This window comes from Eptesicus fuscus, chromosome 6, assembly GCF_027574615.1.
Source record: "Eptesicus fuscus isolate TK198812 chromosome 6, DD_ASM_mEF_20220401, whole genome shotgun sequence".
NCBI lineage: Eukaryota > Metazoa > Chordata > Mammalia > Chiroptera > Vespertilionidae > Eptesicus > Eptesicus fuscus.
Window position 1 is genome coordinate 52,299,394 of NC_072478.1, and position 20,038 is coordinate 52,319,431.

General features: G+C 35.7%; 1 protein-coding gene across 1 annotated transcript in view; it reads left to right on the plus strand.

The window, feature by feature from the left end:
• The window catches only part of LRBA (LPS responsive beige-like anchor protein), a 564,845-nt gene that overhangs the window by 299,525 nt on the left and 245,282 nt on the right, over positions 1–20,038 (plus strand). The window contains exons 37-38 of the mRNA XM_054717692.1: positions 10,976–11,100; positions 18,667–18,813. Coding sequence (XP_054573667.1) covers positions 10,976–11,100; positions 18,667–18,813 — 272 coding nt within the window. The remainder of the gene's footprint in view (positions 1–10,975; positions 11,101–18,666; positions 18,814–20,038) is intronic.

Consider the following 20,038-nt stretch of genomic DNA (forward strand, 5'->3'; position numbering starts at 1 on the left):
GTCACCCTCTGTGTGTGGGGCGACTGATGGGCTGATTGGGGCCTGATGCCACCCGCATCTGCTGCCACGCACCCCTGGTTCCTGGTTCCCCATTGGGCTATTGGAGCCTGCCGGCTGAAGGGAGGGACCAAGAGGTTGGCCAGCAGGCCCTGATCAGCTGACTGGTTATTCTGCCGTCCAGTTGATTTGCATATTATGCATACACACACACACACACACACACACACACACACACACACACACACACACTAGAGGCCCAGTTCACAAATGCACAGGGAGGGGGGGTTGGTCCCCTCAGGCCAGCCTGTACTCTCTCCAATCTGGGACACCTCAGGGGATGTCTGACTGCCGGTTTAGGCCTGATCCCTGTGGGATGGGACCTAAACTGGCAGTCAGACATCCCTTTCACAATCTGGGACCACTGGCTCCTAACTGCTCACCTGCCTGCCTACCTGGTTGCCCCTAACTGCCCCCCTGCCAGCCTGATCACTCCTAACCGCCTCTGCCTGCTGGCTGATCATCCCTAAGTGGCCCCCCTGCTGGCCTGGTCACCCCACGCAGTCTGCTGTTCAGTCATTTGGTTGTCCCTCACTGTACCTCTTGCCGGCCTGGTTGCCCCATGCAGCCTGCTAGTCGTTACTGTTACTGTGATGGCATCTGGGACAATTTGCATATTCCTCTATTATTAGATAGGTATATATATTGGTTCAAACTTAAGAAGCTCCAAGTCAAAGCAAACACATGCACTGACTTTTTATCCTACATAATGAGAAATCCTCTACATGTCCATTCCCAAGGAAGGGAGAATAAGAAATGATGGGTAATGGGTGTGTGTGGGATTGCTTTTTGGGGGAATAAAAATCTATAATTAGATTACAGTAATAGTTGCACAACTCTATCAATACTAAAACCCATTGCATTCTACACTTTAACAGGTGAACTTTACAGTGTATAAATTATATATCATATAACTGTTTAAAACACAGAAACATAAAAGCTTTTCTTCCTTCTTTGTCCTTATTTATGCAGAATTAAATATTTTTGCTCACCCACAGCTTTGAACAGTCTGCTTCTTTGTCCTTTATGGCCCCCTTCTATTTGGATTTCCTATTATCTCACTGACTGTAAGGAGCAGTTGCTTTCTTCTCTATTTCATTGATCCCTTTCTCTTCTGTAATATTTTAAATAATGGAATTTCTCAAATTTTATTCATACTTTTCTCCCATCCTTTGGATACAATTTTCTCTGGATCTAGCACACTGCCTAGCTTATAACTGCTTGGTAAACTTTTGTTAGATGAAGGTCTAATTTCACTGACTTCCAAAGCTGATAAATCTCCTAATTCTATATCTCTAGCCAGGCTGCTTTTTTGAATTCCCAAGTTATATTGCTTATTTATTAGACTTTTCTGCCTAGACATTATTAGGTATCTAGGACACGATTATTCTTCCTTACCACACCTACTTAACCTGCATCATTTCAGTTAAGTAGCATCTTTATCCCCTCATTGCCCCCTTTGTCGAAAACCTGTTTTATTCTCATTATCTCCTTTTTTTCATCTTCCATGTTGAATGTCTCAGCAAATCTAATCTATCCCGATTCAAATATGTCTCTGGAATCTTAGCCTCTAGGCTCCAAACCCTCTGCCTTCTTTTATTTATATCGCTGCCATGTAACATGCAAGGCTGATTGGATTAATCCTGTATTATTGAGGAAGCTGGGTTGTCGCTTGACTATAGGATATAAAAGTAACTATTTCAGTTGACTATACAAGCCCTTTTGAAATCTTGTTCTAAACCTGTGTTTCCTATCTTAGCTATTGCTACTCTAAGGCTGCTTTTTAAAATTATTATTTCATTTTTTTAAAATTTTTATCATTATTTATCCCCTCCATGCCCTCTTCAATCTCCCTCGCCCCCCACCCCCAACCTCCCCTGCAACCACCACACTGTTATCCATGTCCATGAGTTCTCTCTTCTCTTTTTTGCTGGATCCCTCCTCCTTCCCCTGCCCCCAACCACCAGACCTGTCTGCCTGCTTCTATCTATGAGTCTGTCTCAGATGTGGAATTTAATGAACAAACTGAACTACTAAGGCTGCTTTGAAATGATCTTTCTTACTTGAACTTCTTTAGATAAAAATGCCTTTTTAGGTCCCCATGCCTTTGTTTATGCGCTTTTTTTCTGCTCCACGATGTCCTTCCCATTTTTCCCAGCAGATTCCTGTTTGTCATTTATGTTTCTTTAAAAAGTCATCTTGTTCATTCTTTAATCGATTATTTACTAAGTTCCAGCTTTGTTCCACTTACTGCACTTGGTCAGTGAATTAGACACAAACCCTTGTCCTCATAAAACTTACAAAAGAGATTTTCATTGAAATCTTAATGAAATCTTCAATCCTCCCAGGCAGAGTTCATTAGTACTTTGATTGTACCTATAACAGTGTCCAATAAGAATTTCTGCAGAAAATGTCATGTGAAGAGCTCATTGGCTTTGAAGTCCATGGGCTTATTATTTGCTACTGATAGGTGAGACTTAGTTTCTTCTTTAAAATGAAAGTACCAGTATTTAATCATGGCAGGGTTATTGTGAGTCTTGGTGATAATGAACATATGAAAGAGCCCAATGTCTAGCATCGAGTAGCCCAATGCAGTAAATGCTGTCTATTTCAAAATTATGTTATTTTTTATATTTGATCATTTCCTTATCCTGATTATAGCACACAAAAAATTCTAGGCTGAGTCCAGCATAATTCAGTTGTGTGTATCAAAATCTAGTACTTAGTTGGCACTCAAGAAATGTTTGGTGAATTTTGAAAAAATTAGATGTCGGGAAAATAGATCAGATTGTCTAAATAGCATGGCTACTGAGGTGAATTTTAGGGCTTTTACTAACCAGCAACACAATTTATTTTAAATTTTTTTTCATTTGTGTTTTGTTAGAGTTTTAATTGGTAGTACAATTAACACTATGTATTTATTTTCTCATAACTTTTCTTATTGATAAAAATGCTGACTGAATAAGAAAATGGTTAACAGGCTAACAGCAACTAGGAAAAACTTGGGATTATTTTTTGAATAATTGACTTTGTTGCAAAATTGTATTTTTATAAAATACTCAAAGTAACAGCTAATTGATGATGGGTATCCACATGCCTCTAAAAGCAAATGAGGAAATGCACCGAATAGTACCATGCAAATATTCATAACTACATAAAATATTATTTTACATAAGTAATATAATGATGCTTTAGTGACTCAACTTAATATCAAATCCCTGAATAAAGAAATAATTCTGCTGCAGAACATGTCTCTTCCCCTGGAATCCATACATTTGAATGGTTTTTCTTTCGTTTCATTAAGACAGCACAGTCCATAGATCACCTGCCTTTGACTTATAGTTGGTACTTAGTAAACAGAGGTTTTAGTTAATATTTTTTTCTGCCTATCTGCATGATGGCACTGTAGAATTCAGTTTGTGAGATAAAGTATAATTTTATGTTGTATGATATCCTATGGTACCTGAACATTATTTCACCAGGATTTACTAGTATGCAGAAAGTGAAACCCCTGTAGAACTTAAGCACTTTTATCTTCTAGCTGACAATGCACTGAAAATGTTTACTTTTTTTTTTAGAGGTTACTATTTATTTTAGTTGTAATGTCTAGCATGCATTTTTAATCTAAAAATATGAAAATAGAAGCTAGCCAGATACAGGACTTATTAAAACAAGTAATATAAAAATCCTATCTAATAAAAGAGAAACATGCAAATTGATCATACCTCCGCTATGCCCACAAGCCACACCCTCCAGCCAATCAGGAGCGAGTATGCAAATTAACCTAGCCAAGATGGCAGCGGCCACAGAGCTGGAGCAAGCAGGAGGCTTGGGTTGACCCTGGCGATGGAGGAAGCCAAGCATCCCGCCCACCCTGGCCTGCCCTGGCCTCTGCTCAAGGCTACAAAGTTTGAATTATAGAAGATAAATGAATCCCAGATACCTGCTTCCAGCCAGTCCTGGCCTATGCTTAGGTCACTGGGGGGCATGGCCAGCCTGCAAACCACTACAGGCCCCTCGCCCAGGCCTCCCCACGCCCCAAGGGAACCTGATCTGGGACACCATTCAGGGCAAACCAGTCAGCCCCCACCCGTGCACCAGGCCTCTATCCTATCTAATAAAAGAGTAATATGCAAATTGACTGTCACTCCAACACACAAGATGGCTTCCCCTATGTGGACACAAGATGGCTGCCACAAGATGGCCAGCAGGGGAGGGCAGTTGAGGGGGACTAGGCCTGCAAGGGAGGGCAGTTGGGGGCGATCAAGCTTACAGGGGGGGGCAGTTGGGGGGGGGACCAGACCAGAGGGGAGAGCAGTTAGGGGCGATGAGGCTGGCAGGGGAGGGCAGTTGGGGGGACCAGGCCTGCAGGGGAAGGCAGTTGGGGGTGACCAGGCCGGCAGCAGAGGGAAGTTAGGGGTGACCAGGCTGGCAGGGGAGGGCAGTTAGGGGTGATCAGGCCGGCAGGGGAGGGCAGTTAGGGGCAATTGGGCTGGCAGGGGAGCAGTTAGGCATCAATCAGGCTGGCGGGGGAGTGGTTAGGGGGTGATCAGGCTGGCAGGCAGAAGCAGCTAGGGGCAATCAGGAAGGCAGGCGGGCGAGCAGTTGGGAGCCAGCATTCCTGGATTGTGAGAGGGATGTCCTACTGCCCGTTTAGGCCCGATCCGGACGGGCAGTCAGACATCCCTTGAGGGGTCCCAGATTGGAGAGGTTGCAGGCTGGGCTGAGGGACACCCTCCCCCCCCCCCCCACCCCCCGTGCACGAATATTCTAGTTTAAGAATAAATATGAAGTACTAAACTTTTCTAGGATTTAGAATTTTTCTGTAGCCAAAAGAATTTATTACTGGCTTTTGTAAGGTCATACATATTTATCAGGTATTGTCACAAGAAAGTGGGTAAGGTGGAAAATGGAAAATTTTTCTAATATAATTTCTTTGTGATAGTTATTTAAAAAAACTATCATTCTTTTATTGATATAGATCCAAATCACATTAAAATGACACTAAAGCCATTGAGAAGAGAGATGTATATATATCTGGCTAATTTGAATAACAAGTGCCAAATATATTTAGGCTATAGAATTAGTGGAATACTTATGTAGCTATCACTGATTTCAGTAATTAGCATTGTTTTACTTTAATATACTATCAAGAAAGTAATATTCCTTAAAGTAATATGAACTTCATGACTTCATTGAAATAAATGTTAATGTTTTTCTTTTGTTTTTGGTTGTTTTATTCTACATTTTGAGTTTTGCCTGTTTTTTGACAACCGTATTTGTTCCTGGTGTGAACACCTTTTCCTGTAGCAGAGGAATAAGTACTGACCATGTGACTGCTATTGATAGCATTGGAAGGACCTTGTTCAGGTTCCTATCTCCAAGATTTAGTTTAGCTGTCAGAGAGAGGAGCATGAGCATTGTATGGAGAGGGAAAAATATAGGCATTCTCATAGCACCCTATTGTTCTCACAGTCTTCATATAGCAGTGCAAGCCGAGCATTGTATATCTCCAGAAGTGCCACTTACACACATTTTGATGTGCACAGTGTTCCCCGGAGTTGTGCAGTTTAATAGCCACTTAATAAAGTTCTGCTCTACTCTATCATACATGTGGGGTTTTTTTGAATTATTATTTATTTTCACATTTGTTTTGTCCACCAGGTCAGTGACAGTATCTTTTTTTGAAGTCTGTATTTTTTTTTATTTTTATTTTTTCAATTACAGTTGTCATTCAGTACTATATTAGTTCCAGGTGTGCAGAATAGTGTTTAGACATTTATATAACTTAAGAAGTATTTCCCCCATAAATCTAATACCCACATGGCATTACATAGTTATTACAATATTACTGACTGTATTTCCTATGTGTATTTTACATCCCAGTGACTATTTTGTAACTACCAGTTTGTACTATTAATTAATTAATTAATTAATTAATTTATTTATTTATTTATTTCTCACCTGAGGATATTTTTAGAGACTGGAAGGGAGGGAAGGAGTATTAGAAGAGAGAGAAGGGGAGAAGGAGGGAAGGAGAAAGAGAGAAAGAATAGGGGTGGGGGAGAGAGAGAGACAGAGAAAACATCCATGTGAAAGAACATGGATTGGTTGCCTTCCCTATATGCCCTGTCCTGGGCTGGGGATTGAATCTACATCCCAGGTATGTGCCCTTGACCGGGAATTAAACCTGAAACCCATCTGTGTGCAGGACAACACTCTTAACTTCTGTGTCCCATTTGTGCTTCTTAATTAGGGACAATATCTTAATAGTCCTTATATCCCTAGCATCTGGCTCAAGTTAAAGAAAGAGTCAATCATTGTTATTAGAAAATAGTTTAGAATTCTTTTTCAATATTTATCTATTCATACATTGTTAACAGGCTTACCATACTTTCTTTGAGGAAAACTGAACTTTAAAAAAATCTATAATTTATATGTGGAAAATAATAGATTATTTTTGGTTGAATCATTCAACTATTATAGGAAGAATGTGGGTCATACCTTAGTTATTGATTGTCTGTGAGGTTTGTTTTTAACCGTCACCTGAGGATATATATGTATTTTTTTTCAAAATTGATTTTAAAGAGGGAGGTAAGGAGAGAGAGAGAAAGAGAGGAAGAGAGAGAAACATTTATCAGTTGGGGATTGAACCCACAAACTTTTGGTGTATGGGACGATGCTTCATCCAACTGAGCCACCTCACCAGGGCTTGATTCTCTCTTTTAATACTTTTACCCTTTAGAACTGATTTTCATTTTGCTTATTCTTATTCATTTGTTTTGCCTGATCAATTCACTAACCACAATGGGCCTAGGAAAGGGAATAAATTGCTATTGATGCTTGAGTTATGTTTCCTTCTAAGAGTTATTTCAGCAGTCTGACCAATTCTGTATTTGTTAAATAGAAAATATATATTCTGTATATGTAAAATGGCATCAACTTGTATTCTTTTCTGTATAGATTGTAGTGATATGTTAAAGAAGTGTGTATACAAACACATAAATGTAAAATATTTACATTTAGAAAGATAATTAGATGAAATATAATTAGAAAAAGACAGAACTACCTTGTAATTTTAATCTCAGATTTTGACATTAGGCCAAACATTGTGGAGAAATCATTAGAAATAAAAGTTAGAACATTTAATTTTAGTATCATCCTCAACTTTCAAAGACACATGTATTTCTATTAGTCAAAGATTTGAGTACTCGGAGGCTGTGTATTGATAGGGGACCTAATTATAGCCCCTTTTATAAGAAAAGGCTTTATTTCCAGATCTTATAGATCCCAGGCTCACATCCTTAATTTGAATAATTTTTGTGATCTTAGTTTTAGTTATTAGTGGAAATGTATAAAAATGAAGTTTGTGGATGTTGGCATCATGTAGTATTAATATAATTTTGGGGAATAGATACATATATATAGAGTTAGAGGTATACTATATAGTGACCTAGACATATATTTGTAAGGCCTCAGAATAAATGATTTCTCATCCATGCTTGTTTTTGGTCCACCATCTGTTTGAATTCTTGGAGTCTTTTTAATTTTACTAACCATACCATGATAGTAACTCTAAAAAATACAATAATTTGTTTTGTTAATTCATAAACTTATGGTGAGAATGTTGGGTCAATATGCCAAATTTGCTATTTTTTTATCCTGTTTCTCCTAGCAGGGATTTTTGGGGGAGGGGATGGCAACATTTCTTAAATGAGAGTGAAAACTTTATGTGGATGATCAGAAGTTACAGTATGTTGATAATTGAAAACTACACATTCTCCTTTCTGATCCTTTCTCAAATGACAAATCATGCTTCTTTTTTGGGTGATAGAATTTTATATACTGAATGTATAAGTTATTGGAGGGAGTTAGGGTCAAGAGGACAAAACATTACACTCTTAGGCCCAGTTTTGTTACTGTGTAAGTGACTTTAAACATGCTTGTAATTACCCTCATCTTAAAAAATGAGTATGACTTCTGTCCAAAGAACATGTGTTACTCTCACCAACAGAAATTGGGTGATAAATGCTATTGTTTCAGATGAGGCCAGTAAGTATTCCATTATGAGTAACTTCCTGAGGGTTTGATCCTATGTCACCTAGAACAGTGCTTTTATATGGAGAGACTCTATAAAAAATACATTGAAAGTGTTGATCTCTCTATGTGATTTTTGTATTTCATTCTAGATTTGTGATCTGAAATAAGTGGTGTTTGCTTTGTCTTCAGATTACTTTAAAGCGCTGTATAGGAAGTAGATGACTTGTATGGAGAAGGTAGTCTGAGGACATAGCTTATTGTACAGATTATGTTGAGGTATAAAGTTCTTCATTCTGTTTGGGTTATATCTAAGTATTTTTTAGTTTTGGTAAAATATTTACATTTGAAGACAGAAATATATAGTTAGTGCAACTAAACCTTAACTTAAACATTTTTTTTTTATTATGCAAACAAATTCTCAGACCTGATGTGTTGGGGCTTTTGTTTCAGCCAAATGTCACCATTGTGACAATTTTTTGTTAGTGTCAAAGAGCATAGAAATAAATATTATAGTTCTGTTTGCTTCTAATTTTGATTATTATTCTTATACATGCTATCTTTTAGTTACTTGATAATTTGTGGGTGATTTTATAATTCCTCTGTTTTTTCTACTATATGACAAAACCACTGTACACACTTGATTAGCCTTCAGTTTGACTTCACTCTCATGCATTATACTACAATATGTTGTTACCTAATTTAGTAATAATTTTATAATAGCAGCTTAACATCTCTTATAATTTTAATTGTTATCAAGAAGAATGACATCGTTTAATTTGATTCAAAATTCAGAAGGATGGATTAATGACGAATTAATAATTTACCACCTTTGCATAATACTGAAGCATGGAATATTAGAAGGATTGATGGCAGAAAAGGTTAACAAATTTTAGCAGCTTTCATTAGCTTTACATGGTCATATGTTTGTGGTGCTGACTGAAATAGGCCTTGTAGGGGATCTCAGTCTAGGGAACTAATTACTTGTGCCGATTGCCGCACTGATGAATAGACCCTCATTGTATCATTCCCCTGAAGACGAGGAGCAGCCTGTGATTCACGACTGCATCCTGGCTGATATTTGATAATAATTTTAACAGATAAATGTAGGTAGGCAGAATGATGAAGTGCCTATCCAAGCTCCATGACTATCAAAGCCAAGCACAGAGCCATCTGTGTGCCTTTCCCCCTCTCACCTAAGGAGAATTTTGTTTCATTAATTGAGCTCAAATAACTGTTGTCTTTTGCTTGTGTGTATATTCTGTAGGTATTCCTTATTTATTTTTAAATGATAACATTAGTTTTCATTTAAAATTTAAACAGCAAAATAACAAAGAAGAATAAAAGAGCTTTTTAATTTTTCTTTTGAGGTCTGTAATTCTTACACTCTTTGGCACTCCATTTTGATTGCATTATATCTCCTCTTTATGCATGATCAAAATCAACAAAGGAAATCGTTGGTGTTCTCCGTGTCTATCCAGCATTCTCAGAAAAGAGCATGGATTCCTATTACTTTAAAAAAAAATATTTTCTTTAAATAATATACTGTTTGTTACCTTTGCTTTTATTAATCTGGGATAATTTTTAATTGATTAAGTACTTATTTATAAATCTTTTGAATTTTATACCATCTTTAAAACATCAAAACAGGGGTAACTTTTATGTGAGTATTTTGGGACTGTCAGTTGGTCAAGACTACTAATTTGTCAAAGCTGACAGGTACAATTTTATTAGCTCATGAAACACAAGTGAGATTTTATTTTGTACTAGACATACCTTTCAGAAATTTTGATTATGAATTTTTAAAATTTCGTTATTGAGACCCATAGGTTTTCATGCTGTGTATCTTTAGTGAATAAATACATTCTGCAGAGATTTTTTCCTTACTATTAGTGTTTTCTTTATAAAATATTTTCCGGCATGTTAGATCACAATTAGTTAATAGGAGAGAAAGTTGACATTTATGCATTGCCATGTACAACATCTACATAATTGGGGAAAATATAGAACTTGAATTGAGTGAACCCTTTAAAAAAATACATTTCCAAAAGTATGCTTTTGATATAGCAATTATTGCACATCATATAGCATGTAGTTTTTAATTAAATATAAAAACAGACTACATAAAACAGAAATCCAATCTGATTTGCTTGAAAATAGATTGCTATTTCACTCTATAGGAATGGTTTATTTAAAAACAGTAAATGGAAAAGAAATGCATTTTCTTGTGTTGTTCTAAGCCTCAGGGGCTAAATGTAATGAATATTTTAAGAGATTATTTTAATTAAATTCCTGCACATCTAAACAGAGTAATATTTTATTATCACATACATAACCATGTAACTGAGATATTCATTAAAGTTAACACTTTCTGGACCAAGAATTCATGGTATGATTTACTGACCTTGTGCAAAAAGGCACAAATTAGGAAGAAAAATGAAGGGGGACAGACTTTGATTAATATAGGTAATGCTATACCATATTTATAATAGCCTTTTCCCTATTCTGGTTTATAAATGCAGCCACAGAGAAAGGTGCCCTGCTGAGGCTGAAATGAGGCTGAAATCAGAGCACATGCCACTAGAGTGTGGGGAAACTGATCACACTGTCAGCAATTCATTTCAAAATGATGTATTTAGTGCTCATTTCACCTTCCAAGAAAAAGGAAAAGGAGTTCCTTAGACTGGAAGGTGATATTGTTATTTTCAAGGACATACCTAAGTTAAAGATTGCAGAAAGGGGAGTGTGAGGTGGAGGGAGAATTAAGAGGAAAGGGAGAAAAAAAAAGGCAGAGCAAACAAGGAGAGCTTTATGCAGAAATTCAGTGCTACCACGCTGTTTGATAATTGCTAACATATGTGGCTTCTCTGTTTCATTGTAGTCGTCCTCGTGAGTTCTGGCGCCTTGACTACTGGGAAGATGACTTGCGGCGCCGGCGACGATTTGTGCGTAACCCTCTAGGATCGACACATCCTGAAGCGACACTAAAAACAGCCGTGGAACATGGTCAGTGTATAAACTACTCCTTGCCAGTAGCAGCAGGTACAGTACTTGGTAATGAAGAGCATACCTTCATTATTACAAGGCATTGTAAAATGGTCCAACACCACATTTCCTAGTTACCCCAGAAAGAGAAGTTACATTTTTTATCGTTAGTGTAGGGCCCTATTAAATTATGGTGTCAAGTGTATTTATTTATTATGTTCACATACAAAACTTACTTAATATAGGCCCTTTGTTTCAGACAAGGAGGATAAAATATTTATCCTTGTAAATGGCACATTGAGCTTTGAGTGAATTAATCCAGGACGCCCGCCTTAAATCCATGAATAACAGAAAGACAGCATTTACAAACCAAATCCGTTTCCAGGTTCTGTTGTGTGCCTATGGTTTTCCCTCAACCAGGGTATTTTAGCATGAGATTATGAAGTGGGAGATGTGATAATAAATGTCCAAGTGGCTAGATACATTCTGAGCCTTGATTTGTAGGTGGTTGTGACAAATGACTCCTGGAAGAAGAGAATAGGCATTATTTTCAAATGTTCCTGTTCTGCATCATCTTCTTATCAGAGCTTAACAAAACACTTTTCCTATTTTTATATAATGCATATCACTATGATTCAGTTTAGGTAGAAGCCTGATGAGCAAATTGGAAAACTGAAAAAGTCGTTTGGGTTTGATAATTTATTCTCTTTGGACATATGGTTTCACTTAATACTTTATAATTTTTGAAAGTCTATTAAGATATATTGATTAAGGAAGAAAATGTCCCTCTCCATAGTAATATTACATTGATTTTATAAAATAAAAATTGGTTATTTTATTAATAAGTTAAGAAATAGTGTTATTTTCTCGTTTGGAAGGGATTAGTTTAATATGCAGCAGTTTATGGTTAAATGATAGTACCCAGTATACAAAATACATGTTAACTTACATAAATAAGGATATTGAGAATTTAGATTAAAAGTCTGTGGTCTTAGATTTGGCCTCAGTCAGGCAGCTTAACCTCTTGCACTCAGCCTTAAAGAGCCATTTCTGGAAGAAAATGTCCACAATATGTCATCAGATATAACACCAAATGTGACATCAGTCCTTTAAAATAAATGATCATACAGAGACTAGTCAATAACAAAGTGATCTAAAAGCAATAATAGTCTCAGAGCCCTACATCTTCAACTGCAGGAGGTGGAGAAGGAGAAATAAGATGTAGAATTAATTAGGCCACTTTTGCTTTTAAGGTTCATGGACTTTTTATGTGATGTTAGAGATTTCACACACACACACACACACACACACACACACACACACACAGAGACACACACACACGCACACACTTCTTTCCTATTTTTGTTTTTTTGTTTTTGGTTAATGACCCTTACATTGAAAAATCAGCCTTTTCGTGACTTTATCCTTTTCAGTCAAACAGTTGTTACCATGTGCACTTAAAATTTAATAAGTATTTTTCTGTCTTCTTAACTGTCATTTCACATTGAGTTGTGAGTTCTGCAGTCAATGAATGAAAATAAAAATGCTTTTATGAAAATTTTTTGTTTTATATCTGGAGAGAGAGATTGTTTTCTAAAATTGCACAGAGGTGAACTGTTAATCATTTTATCTGAAATATCAGTAACTGAATTTAAAATTGGTGGAATATATTTAATTACAGAGCTTATTAAAATCTATTTTTTCAAAAATAGTATATTTAGCCGTTTTGGGGACTATAAGCTTCTTCATAATGAATCAGTTTATATCTTATTGTTGAATTTTACATTTAAAAATAATTATCATGACAACATTTTTAATGCTAAGAGGCTGATTTAAAAAAGGTATTAGAAATGCTTACTATCATTTAATGAAGACATTTTAAATCCTATATAGAAGCAGATTTCACTCTAATGGCTCTAAATAGTAATTGAAAGATTAATATAATATTAATTACTTATCTGTATTTTATTATGTACTTCCACATTGAGAGAGAGAAGTACAGTTAATCATTTTATGCAGTTTTCATTCTACTTGATAACATTTTACATTAACACTTAAAAGGCTCTGAAAAGATTAAAAACAAAAATTTAAATCTGAAATGTATATTTTAAAAAACTAATTAAATGTGTAGGATATTCTTCAGTGGTCTTCCAATTAACGAGATATGTCATATTTAACATAACATTTTTTTGAAAAAGATACAAACTCTAATCATATTTTGTATGTCATTTTTATTTTAAATAATAAAGAAATATTAGACAGTTTTGGAACTCAGCACATGGATTGTGCTATAGTATTGTTTGATATCATCATAATTTATGCTAATATGTTATGTAAGCAAAGAGCTTAATTTTAAAATATTTTTAAAGTGTACTTATAGTTGACATTCATTTTTAATTTTGTGTTAATTATAAAACTCTTTTTTTATTCCTAACTTAATAACAACAGAAAGCTAATGAAAATAAACATAGTAAGAGTCAAGAATGCAAAATAAAACAGTTAATATCATCAAAGCAGTTGAAATTACAGAATTTAGCATGGATAAATACTATGCTTTAATGTGGAATTTGAATATTTCAAATAGATATTACTGGCTAATGTCTCGGTTTTATAACTTATCATTTTTTATAATTGATTTAACTAAGGAGACAGGACATTTTGAAAATGCAGTATCTTAAAACATCATAAATTATATTATCTTTATTAAAGGACGGCATCTAAATAGAAATGCCATTGGAGATTAGTTATGTATTTTAGTAGTAAGAGCCATCTTTTTTATGGATTGATTTGATTTGAAGGAAAGCCTCTGGTGTAAAGGTGGCAGAGTAAATACCTGAAGAGTGATGTTCTCTGTTCGGGCGATCAATACTAGCCCCATGACTCTACTTCTGGCTACCTTCTAGTTAAAAACAAATTTTTTAATTCTGACAATTTAATTGCCCTTCCCAAGTTCACATTAACTTGCTTGGGGAAAAGGGCTTTAGGTAATTTTTCAAAGAGAGACCCTCCAAAGTGGTTATTTATAAAAGTCATTTTGTAATGGGAGATTTCTTTAACTTTGCAGAAACTGAGTCATATTTTAAAATTAAAACCAATACTTCCTTCTATGATTAAATATTCTTTATGGAAATTAGCAGCAGCAAACAGAGGTGGATATTTGATTCTCCAGGGCATTTTGGTCCATTTTATAGGTTTAATTTTTGTTAGAAATGAGTTGTAATGATTTGTAATATTCTCCTAATGCTCAGAGGCCAGCTTATCAGTTATTTATTATCACAGCATTTTAGATTTAGAAAGAACTTAGGCTAAAGTTTAGTCTTAACTTTATTCTTTACAGAAAAGGAAATGGAGGAATTTTGGAAAGGCCAACATAATTCTTGGTAAATGTAGGATTGAGCCCAGGTTAACCGATGACTAATCAGATTTTGAGGACCATTGTGCTATGCTGTTTTCTAAAATCCATTGTTAAATATAATAGTCATTTTATATTCAAATTAAAGCCATATGAAACATGTTTTAAATGGTAGAAAGATTGGGTTTAATTCAAACACTGAACAAATTTAGCAGTAGAATCCTATTGAATTCAAGACATTTTTATTTTGTAGGGCTGTGCATGTTAATAGAAATATATGAGGAGGATTTAACATAGTTTAAACAGTATGTTGTAATCATATAGAATGATACAAGTACCTCAAATGGTTTTGTAGGGATGACAGACCACGTAAAGGTCCTAAATTATACCATTCTCTCATAACTTCAGTAATGCCAGATATTATTTCTTTCTTATTATAATTCAACATCTATTAGGTTCTCTGTCTAACACTTTCCGGGAACCTGGGGTCATTAGGAGATGAACTTGGTTTGTTCTCCTCATCATCCTTTGTAGTTCCACCAATTTTTCCTAGGGTAAATCTTCTTAACTTGGAACCCTTTGGAAACTGCACAAACTATATAAAGTGGAATTATTTTAGGAAAATAGTTGTGTATAAGATATTCTATTTTGTTCTGTTCAGAATAAACAGTTATGCTATGTACTTCACACCACACTAAGTGGATTTCCGTATTTAATTTATGTACATTTGAGGTCACTGTTATTTCAGCAGTAATTTAAAAAAAAAAAGATGGTAAATCTTAATGTTTAAACTTTTACTGTAATATCGATTATTGATTACTAGTTCACTGTGCAGTGGACTTTTAAAAGGAGATTTATATCATAGGTGGAACAGTTTTCCATGTTTTTATTCTGTTTTAATTTTACTTACCTAGCCTGTGTTGAATGAATCAATCAACTCATGTCCAGTGCTAGCTCTGAAGAACCTGAACTTTACATTTTGAGGACCAGCTTCTCTCTGATTCCTTTCATTGCTCTTAGCCTCAGTGAATCTAAAGTCATGATTCAAAGAATGCATTTTTGACAAATTTATCCAATTTATGTAACAATTGTACTCTAGTTATTAAGTTAGTATAAATATTAAACCAGAATAAAATGTGAGATTAGATGAAGGCAATCTTTTAATAGTGATATAAAAATTTAAACAGTTACCATCTTTGGCAATAATTTGATTAGCCAGAAAAAGATCCGAATCAAGCTTTAAAACTGAACCAAAAATATGTTCTGACTTCATTCAATGGAACTTTTATAAAGTGTAGAATATACTCACATCAAAAGAGTTGATACTTGTTTCAATGGTTGATTGAGTATAAGGCAAACGAAAGTTAAAAATATACTTTTCCCAGCACATAAACATGATAATTATCTTTTATTTTATGTTTGGGGCATTTTTTGTTCTAATTTTGAGAAAAAAAAAAAAAACAAGTTCTTTTGCAGAAAGCTATTAGACCATTGAGAATTGAATGCCAGCGCATGTGGTGTGTATTAGAGTACTGTTGGTAATTTTACTGCTGCTAACTTAAAATCCTCAAGGGGGAGTTAATTACAGGAAAACCATTCTAAATATCAGTAAGCTGCATATTTTCCATGACAAGAGGTTTTTCAGTTGAGGTTGAACAATTCCAGAATATGAGCTTGTAAAAATAAGTAAATAAATAAAAAGTGCGTGTTTTTATGTGTATAGTAGGACTAGAATACTTTAAACTTCTTTTCATAAAATTTTATTTAATTCAGAAGTTTCTGTGTTTTAATGTGTCAGCATGATGAAAACACTTAAAAATTTTTAAATTCCAGTTGCAAGGGATAAAAAATTATATTTAATGGTCATTTAAGTGAATGTGAATTTATTTACTGAGCTATTTTATATTGCCACTGGCTTCTCTCATTTTTTTTTTGGTAAATGTTTGCAGATTAAAGGGGTTTTTCTATCGCTCTCTCTTTTTTTTTTCAAATAGGCTTGGCATACTTTACAATATGTATGGCACTAATCAGAGAAGTAATGAGCAAGGTGTTGAATTTAGTTGTTTTTGATGTGTTTGTCATATGTTCATCAGATTTAGATTTGGAAATGAACACTTTTTATTCTTTACTTTTTTTGTTATAATTCTGACTTACCCTTTTAATAAGAATTAGTAAGGTAATCAGTAAATTGCATATGCATTAATATTTGTATAGTGGTTAAGAGCCCAGATTCTGGGGCCACAGATTCCTAATTCTACTGCTCAGTAGCTGTGTTCTTTGGACAAGTTATGTAACCCTCTCTGAGCCTGTTTATTCATCTGAAATGGAAAAATAGAAGAAGTTGATGATAATTAAATGAGTTAAATATGTAAAGTGCTTTGAACACTCCCTTTATTTTTTGTAAAATTGATAGTAAATTGAAAAAGGTCTTGTTTGGGCTTAAGGGCCAGTGTTTATGATTTCAAAGTAAGGAAACAAATACTTGAAATATAAGCAATGATATAAAAACATATACTGATATGTTCTTTAAAAGTATTGGGTTTGGGTATATTTCTTTGTAGCTTTTAAAAATACAAATCCATTTAAAATGATTCTTAAATTGTTTTCCAAATATTTATGAGACCTTCATATGTTTGCAGCATAGGAAAATAAGATTTTACTTACCCATGGAGGGTATTCAGAGCTAAGTAATGAAAGCTTCTTTTCATGACTTCGTTATTTAATAGAAGGCACCTATATTATTTTAAGAAGTGCCATACATATTGTATGTAAATGATATACATGGTGAACTCACAATAAACGATAAAAATAAACTTTTACCTTTTAAAGTTATCCATAACCATGCCTATTCATCTCAACGACCTTTGATTTCTCAGTTAACCAGGTAACATACATATAGTTTAACTATTTGGCATACATGACATATATAAATTTTAGTCATGTTATTGCAAACTGAGGGCTTTATCCTTTGTGGGTTTTGGGCCTTATGTCTGAGCAGAAACTGCTGTGGAGCAAAAAGCCCGTCCATCTGATTTCCATATCAATAGCTGCTGCCTGGGCAGATCAGGTGCTTTGCCTCTGGGATTTCCCTAGCTGGAAACCAGGGATGGAAGGAGGATGCTAAACTTTCCCTTATGTGACACAATGAGCTTTTAAAAATCAGAATCCAGCAGTCAGTATCTGCTTTTATGTATTTATTAGGGAGAAAGCTGCTCAAAGCAGCGGAGTCTCTCTGGAGGGACTTGGGGTTTTGAAGTCAGTATTTTGAGTATCAGTGTTTTTTCCTTTTGGCTGCACCTCTGCTTCTGTCTGTGGTTCCATTGTTGGCTGTAGGTGCTCCGCAGAGCTGCTTCTTCACTCCTCGGATTTCCTGCAAGCTCTCCCTCCCTCAGCCTGTAACATTGCCTCCGAGTCTGTGCTGCTCTCCACAGGCTGCTGCAGCTCAGGCAGCATGAGGCTCTTGCCCAGATGCCTCTCATCCCAGGCTTTCTGTTATGTTTGCCCCCGGGGTGTCTTAGCCCTTTAGTTTAAACACAGGGAGGAGGTAGTGTTTGAGTCTCCACTTAGTTTCCACATTGCCTTGCTCTTGGATATTTGTCTAAGGGCCGAAGTGGGGGTGCGGGTGGGGTGCGGGGGTGGGGCAAGGGCAAGGTGAAGGAAGGAGGGAGGGTGGAGTTAAGAGGAAGAGAACACAGCCTCTAAGAACTGCTAGAGCTTTATGAGTGGCAGATATGGCTTCAGGGTCTGGCCTGAGTCCCCACTGGCTGTGACTCTCCTAGCTCTGACTCTTCTTCCTTCTGGATTCTTTTTTACAGCCATTCCCCAAACATTTCAAAATGTTTATCAGTATATTATCCCAGGAATGTGAATCGGTCTTTCTTATTTTTTAGTGTTATGTAGGTATTATTTGTAAAAATAGGTTCTGATTTTTTCTACTGACAAATTTCCAAAAATGTGCTGCTTTTGAACCTTCTCCTGCCCTAACTATAAGTAAATAAATGGTTCGGTGAGGGTCAGATTTAATGGGATTAGGGTGCATATTCAGGGTAACATTAGACTAGGTTTGGGGAATCCCGTCTGTCAGAAGGATCATGCGTGCCATCCCAGTCACTTTCCCCAGTGTGGATAACTCCGTGTGCAAATGATTGCCCACCTAGCCTTACCGCAGTTCCCTGCCCCGCTGCCAAAGTGCTCTTCGGGGGCTGATGGACAGCTTTGTTTCCTTCTCATTTCAGCTGCAGATGAAGATATCCTTGCTAAAGGAAAACAGTCCATCAGGAGTCAGGCCTTAGGAAATCAGAACTCAGAAAACGAGATCCTCCCTGAAGGCGACGACGATACTCTGTCATCCGTGGATGAGAAAGATTTAGAGAATTTCACCGGTAAATTCAGTGCTTGTGCAGATATTTCAGCTTGCTTTGGGCCAATAAGCATCTAATTACTTACTTTTTCAGCTGTGACCACTAGGACTACTAAGTTTACACCCACAATTACACAAGATAAAAATTTTTTGTGTCCTCAAACATTTTCCACCTAATCCGCAACACTTTCTCCTTTATTTTCTTATCCTGTTCGGTCTCTACCCTGTTCATTTTAATGAATTATTTTCACTGAAAAAGAAAAAAAAAGTTGAAAAGCAGCAACAACAAAATAAAATTGCTTCACCCATTCCATGGGAGTTACCTAATCTCTGTAATGTGAGAATTAAAGAAGAATTCTGCCTATTGTTTTGTAAATAAAGCTTGGAGGCAGATAAGCTATTTGCTTTGATATACAGGTCTTAGTGAACATGCTGATATACCTTTAACTCCCTCAAAAACCCATTTCAGGAATGCTGTGGCTTTACACAGGATTCACATATTTTACCTGATGTAGGAATTTTGATTTGTACTCTGCAGATTTTCACTTTTACTTCCCTTATGGGAAAAATTCTCTTGTTTAGCCTGAAATTTTAGTCATTCATTAAATGGCTTTTTTTCTTTTTTTTTTTTTAAATGCCTTTGGCTCTGTCCCTCTATGAGGAAAGTCTGAAAGATTCTATGATTTCTTTAGGGAAAATTATATAACATGTTTTGATCATTTTCATTTAAGAGAAAAGGCATTAGAAATCTTATATTTAATGACATACGTATATGTTCAACCTGTACTACTATGCAGTGAATGGCAATGAAAAGCCAAAATGCATAATGGCATCTTCTCTGATGACCTGTGGACTTCTATGTGAAGTAAAGTAAAATTAATTGGAGCATAGTGTGAGGGACTTAGGACAGGAATAGAGAATAAGGTGGACAATGCTATTCTCTAGTCTTTTCCTTCATATCCATTTACCCATTTCCTCCTCCTTTATTTTGCTTCTATTCTTGCTACTAGTAATACATTCATACAGTAATAGAGGTGAAAGGGGAGTTTAATTATATAATCCTGACAATGGCAATAGGATTAGGAAGTAATCCACACTAATAAAGTGGTGTGGGTTAGAAATGAAGTGGAAATTGTCAGGGGTCTTCTTTAGGACCTAGGCTGCCCTGGCTCCTGCAGCTGTCTGCTTACCCTGTAATTGAATGTCTGAGAGTGATTGAAAAAATGTTATTTCTTCTCAGGATTACA